Consider the following 5,807-nt stretch of genomic DNA (forward strand, 5'->3'; position numbering starts at 1 on the left):
TCTATCTATCTATCTATCTATCTATCTATCTATCTATCTATCTATCTGTCTGTCTGTCTGTCTGTCTACAACATATATTTCAAATGCAAGCTACCCTTGAGTATGTTTTTTTAATTTATATTATTTTTATTCATGGTGCATTAAACAGTGCCTGGCACGTAAAAGACACTAAATAAATACTTGCTAATTGGCCTATTCTTGTGATCAATACAGAAAATCACAAATATGATATTCATCTTTAGATTTTTTCAATTTCACCTACAATGCCTAAATATACACAAAGCTATCCATAAATAAGAACTTATTAAATAATTGATTAATATTATCATTTAACTCTTATGGGCACTAAATGTAATTCAGGTAATATAAAACTATTTTACCTCCCAATCCTGGTCTAAGGCGATTATCATAACCATCAAGGAGTCTGTCTAGAATTCTTGTAAAGATGGTAATGTTATTCTTAGCTTCATCTTCTTGAGGGTCAGCCAGCACAAACCTAAAAAGACAATTTACAACCTGATAGATATCTGTTTTTATATAATGTGAACACTCTATTCTCATTCTGTTTGTATTTTTATGTTTTACCAAGTTCTACCACCTAAGCTACTAGTGCCACCTTTTTTTGTTATCACTACTATAAATACAAATGTATTTACCAACAGTGTAGAGAAGAGGTATACAGTGTTGTTGAAGTGAGATATGACACAGTGGATTTTTCAAAAGCTTGAAATCAAAATAGTTCTCACATTTCTACTGCTTAATATTTTACAAACTTCCCACTTTCCAAACTGTAATATTTTCAGATTCGATATAATATTTCCAAATATATTTTCAAATATGACAATATGGTAATAATAATTTAAATAAATAGTACAATTTACCTAAACTGAAAGAAAATGATAATAAATATATATGTGTCATAAATAATCATTCCATGATTTGAATCTTGAAGTGGGAAACAGAATTAACTCTACTAAAGAGTAAGAATTCCATATCCCATTGTTTGGTATATTTCCTTTTCCTTTGACATATTTTTCATCCCCAAAACTACATATATCACTTCCTTTATATATGTCTCCACCCAATGGCCACATAAAATACGATATAGATATGAGGGAAACTCCACTGATCATGCTCAGGGAGTCCTCTGATGTCAGTACTGTGGGGGTGGGCTCTACAATAGATTAGCAGTGAACACATTTCCAAAGAGCTGCAGAGAGTCTTAAAGGTGCAATAGCTTTAAATCAGTCTACCACAACAGTAATAACTTCCTTTTCAGGCATTAAATTATCCAATGATTTCCTGAATATGTAATATTAAAAAAATGTAATAGGCCTACATTCTCTTCAGAAAGTGGTAGAGATTTTTATTTTTACCACCATTTCTGTCAAAAGTATTCTCAGATATAAAGGTACATGATTATAAAGCTTAGGTTTTTAATGTAGAACCTCAGATAGATGTGAATAAAGAACATTTGCTTCACAAGCAATTTTTCCTGAGCATGATTTTGTGCTTTATATACTGCTCAAAGAATTATAGGGCATTGTTTTATTTAATGTAGTAAAATCTAGTTTTTATCATCACTGTAAAAATATAAAGTTAAGAAGCAAATATTTGGTTAAATAGCAAAAATTTCATCACACTTAACAATCTGTTCATTATTTTAAAAGAAAAGTATTACTTTAATAGTATTTGAGAAAGACAAATTATGTGTGAAAAACTACAAATAAAGGAAAATATACATATATAAATTTCATGAACATTATATACACATGCACACACACACACACACACACACACACTCACACTAGCATCCAAAACTACCATATAGATTAAAACACACCAACAAAATGGATAGCTAACACACACACACATTGTTACAGGAACAAAGAAAACATTTAACTGTGCATACTTCAGAAACATTCAGAAAACTATGTGTGTAAATTATTTCAGGTCCTGGCAGCCTAGAAAGTCTCTACATTGGCTAATTAACTTATTTTAAAACCTATAACTCAGATATGATTCATTTCACAAAAACCTCTTCACACCAAAATCATACATTTTAAAATTCACACTTAAGATTTTTCCTTTATAGCCAATATTTAACATTAGAAAGTAATGGATATTTTCCAATACAAAGATCAGTTTCCTTTCAGAACATTTTAAAAGTGAAATACTTTTAATTGTAAATGTCTTCTTTGTCTCAAACTTACCATACATTTTAATAAAGTTGTGTACTTAAAAGTATTAGAAATATTTGTAAATATAAATTGGACTTCGAGGTTGTTTTTAATTAACAAATATAATGTTTACATTTCAAGTGATACAGGAATTTTTTTTTTATCAAACTGGAATCACATTTTCCATTATTTTGAAAACAATGTTCTAAACACATTTACCTCAATATACCATTCTGATATTTGCATAAAATCGTTTAAACAAAATATCAAATGAAGTTCTAGATTGCAGTCACAAATAATTATATTTTGGGGAAATGTAGGCAGTGGGAAATTAAAAACATTTTTAAAATAAGTGTTTTCTATTAAGTTGTAATTTTGAAAAATGTTTCTAAATTTACAAGATGGAAAAGTTGATTAGGAAATCAAGCTATTGTTTTATTGTTTAAGAATGTGAAGTTGTCTGCTATCTCCACCTAGAGGATTAAGATCAAATATCATTTTTATTTGCTATATTGACCAAAAGATACAAGTCCATTAAAATTTTATTTTAAAATAAGCTTTCTATTTGACTTCAACGATAACAATTTCATAATTGTGGAAGATATAACAAATTTATTCCAGTACCTTTTAACCTAATATTATGGGAAGAAAAGACTTCCCAGGCAAATTTTTTTCAGTGTATTTTCCCCTTTTAACTCTACTTATTCTCTCCATTGTATCTTATTGTAAAAGATAAATAACTAGCAACTTTACATGATCTCTAACTACATGATTCTCTTACAGGATTACTCCCTGGGTTATTACAAGGATAGCTCTTTTTTCCATTAGATAAAAATATTTCAAACTACATTGCTATAACCCAATTCCTCAATAATTTTTCCTAAATTGCTTATATTCAAAACAGGCTTTCCTCTTAATTCAAATAGCTAAATTAGATGAAAAAAATCTCACCTTGCTGGTGCCCACACCAAGAAAACAAGAAGGAGCATTTGCATGGTGAAGTCTGATAGTTTTTTCTTCATAACTGTTCTTTGCAAAGACATGAAAAAAAGAAAACAAACAACAAAACCCACTCAGAACTACATTCACTTTCCACCAACCTTTTAATCTAAAAGACTCATTTCGGTGAAGACTGAGTTTAAGGAGGATGGTGACAAAATTAATGTAGAGAGGACAGGGAGTGATGTGGAGGTGGTGCATTTTTCAACACCATTAACAAGTAATCTGACTTTACTCCACTAGGAACTTATGCTATTCTCATCTTTTGCGAACACCTTGTTTTGTGCAAACATGTAATTCCAGGGAACCCAAAGTGACATGTGAGCTGCAGAAGGAAAGGGGAGGGGGGAAAGAAAAGGAGGAGAGAGTGTGTGTTTCATGCCACAACACCCTCAAGCCAGACAATCACCGCAATGATAGCAAGGAAGCAAGGGGGCACAAGCCCACCAAAAGCTTGGTTCCATCGTTCCTGGTTTCATTAGAGCGCACTTCAATTGTAACAAGCCCCCACAATCCCCAACTAAATAAACCATTCGCGATGTTTTGAGACTAGGTCTCAGAAAGCAGCCGGCTGGACTGCTACGAAACGACGAACGTGTTTGACAGCTGTTCAGTTACTGATGATTACAATATGAGAAAGGTTATCAGCTCAAATACTAAAGAGGCAGCAACAATCACTGTGTGCAAAGTTCAAGAATATAAAGGAGCCCGATTAATGTCTTGCTGAGTAGTGGTGGTTGTGAATTTTATTGTTGTTTTCTTATAATTATTAGGATGGCTATTCGAAAAGGAAATGAAGCTAGAGCCCCTCTTTTCCCATAGAGAAGAGAAAGGTAGGGTGGGGTTGGGGTGAGGTGGAACAAGATCAAACATGCACAGGAGGCAAAGGGAAATGGTCTCTGGTGGAACTAACGCTTGTGACCCTACCTGAAGCAGCAAACAGGACCTGATGTTTCCTCCCTTTGCCCTGATCCTGAAAGAAGGAGGCTGGAGATGGGAAACTTGGAGCGCTAAGGAGAGAGAGAAAGAGAGAAAGACGGAGACTGCAGCAATAGCAGTCGTGAAAAGGGAGCTGATTTAGAGTGGGTTGGTAGAAGAAGAGAGCAGAAGCAGCCACAGTGGCAGCAGCAGAGGCGGCGACGGCGGTAGCAGCAGCAGCAGGAGGTGGCAGTGGTGGTGGTAGTGGTGGCGGTGGTAGAAGGAGGAGGAGGTGGAGAAGAAGAAGGAGGAGGAGGAGGAGATAGCAGGCGGAGGAGGGGGAAGGCGCCGTGCGCACTAGCAGTGGCGGGCACGAGCCCAGGCTCTGGGGGGAGTGGGAGGAGGAGCTAGAGCTCAGGGCGGAGGGCTAATTAGCTACACCCGAAAAACGTCCTCTCCCCACCCCCACCTTGTGACACTAGCAGAGAGAGAGAACCCCTACTCTGGACCACCGCCTGCTGGGTGACTGTAGGCTTTGTAGCCTAGTGCGCTCATGAGTGCGCTGGACAGCTCCCTCCTGCTCCCTTATTGAGAAGGAAAGAAAAAGAAGCCAGTACTCCTAGTTCTGCTGTTCTGTGCTTGTTGCAGCAGCTGTAGCTTCAAGGGGGCCACATGGCTTCTAGAAGGGTTATGTGGGTGGATGTTGGGACTTGAGGTATTGAAAGAAGGGTTAGGTCCTACATCCCCAGGATTTCACCACCACCACCACCGTCACCACCACCTCCCCTTTATAGGGAGCAATGCTGACGCCGAAGAGGAGAAAGAGTTAAGGATTTTAGTGAATGGGAAAAGCTACCTTTTCTGTTCCATCACCTTCCCCAAGCAAAACAAAGTTCAAAGCACCTCACTTGAAGTCAACGATGAGGAAGTTTCTTTTTCTCTTCTGAGTCCTCTTGATGACTAAATAGTCCGCCAAGTCTTCCATTACACTTTGCAAAGGACAGGAAGCGCTTTAAAACCCCACTACAGAATCCTGTTTTTTTCAGAGTGAAATCATCAATGATCTGTATCCATTTCTATTCGATGTACCTGGGAATACCACTTTACTCCTCTTCCCGAACTCCTTCTTACAGGCTTTTCCCCCTTCCTGCTACTATAATGGGGTTACACTGAATCAACAGTTCCAACAAAGTTTATATTACCTGAATTACAGAAGACATGCTGGGTTCCTGGTGCCATCTGAATCAAATATCCATTAGGAGAATAATGGAGCAGCATTTGATTTTTTTCACTGTTTCCCATTTCAAAAGTGCTCTTTTTAAAAGTTCCTTAAAGGAACTGTTATAATTTTCAACTCTGCATGAGGCTTACTATTGTATATATTTGCTCTTCCTCCTTTCTACTGTGGTGATAAAATACAAATGTATTAACACAGAGATAGATAGATAGATAGATAGATAGATAGATAGATAGATAGATAGATAGATAGATAGATAGATAGATAGATGATAGATAGATAGATAGATACAAATAGACAGGCAGACAGACAGAAACAGAGACACACAGAGAAAGAGAGATTTCTCTGTGGTAATACATATAACAAGATGAAATGTTTAAACACAACCTACTTAGAGAAAGCAGACTGATATTTCTTAAAATTTAAGACACCTCAAAAATTAAAGAGGGAAAGTTGTTCGTATTATTTTTTTT

The 5,807-nt window shown here is 36.0% G+C and overlaps 1 protein-coding gene across 1 annotated transcript in view; it reads right to left on the reverse strand.

Annotated features, from left to right (window-relative positions):
* GABRA2 (gamma-aminobutyric acid type A receptor subunit alpha2) overlaps nt 1-4,465 on the reverse strand; it is a 142,300-nt gene extending 137,835 nt beyond the window's left edge. The window contains exons 1-3 of the mRNA XM_069105173.1: nt 4,107-4,465; nt 3,132-3,204; nt 381-496 (exon numbers count right to left, since the gene is read on the reverse strand). Of these exons, the coding sequence (XP_068961274.1) occupies nt 381-496; nt 3,132-3,202 (187 nt within the window). The 5' untranslated portion in view covers nt 3,203-3,204; nt 4,107-4,465. The remainder of the gene's footprint in view (nt 1-380; nt 497-3,131; nt 3,205-4,106) is intronic.
* Between the last annotated feature and the right edge of the window lie 1,342 nt (nt 4,466-5,807).

This window comes from Petaurus breviceps, unplaced genomic scaffold, assembly GCF_028583685.1.
Source record: "Petaurus breviceps papuanus isolate PSGF00001 unplaced genomic scaffold, PetGlider_PUasm1.0 76, whole genome shotgun sequence".
NCBI classification, from domain to species: Eukaryota; Metazoa; Chordata; class Mammalia; order Diprotodontia; family Petauridae; genus Petaurus; species Petaurus breviceps.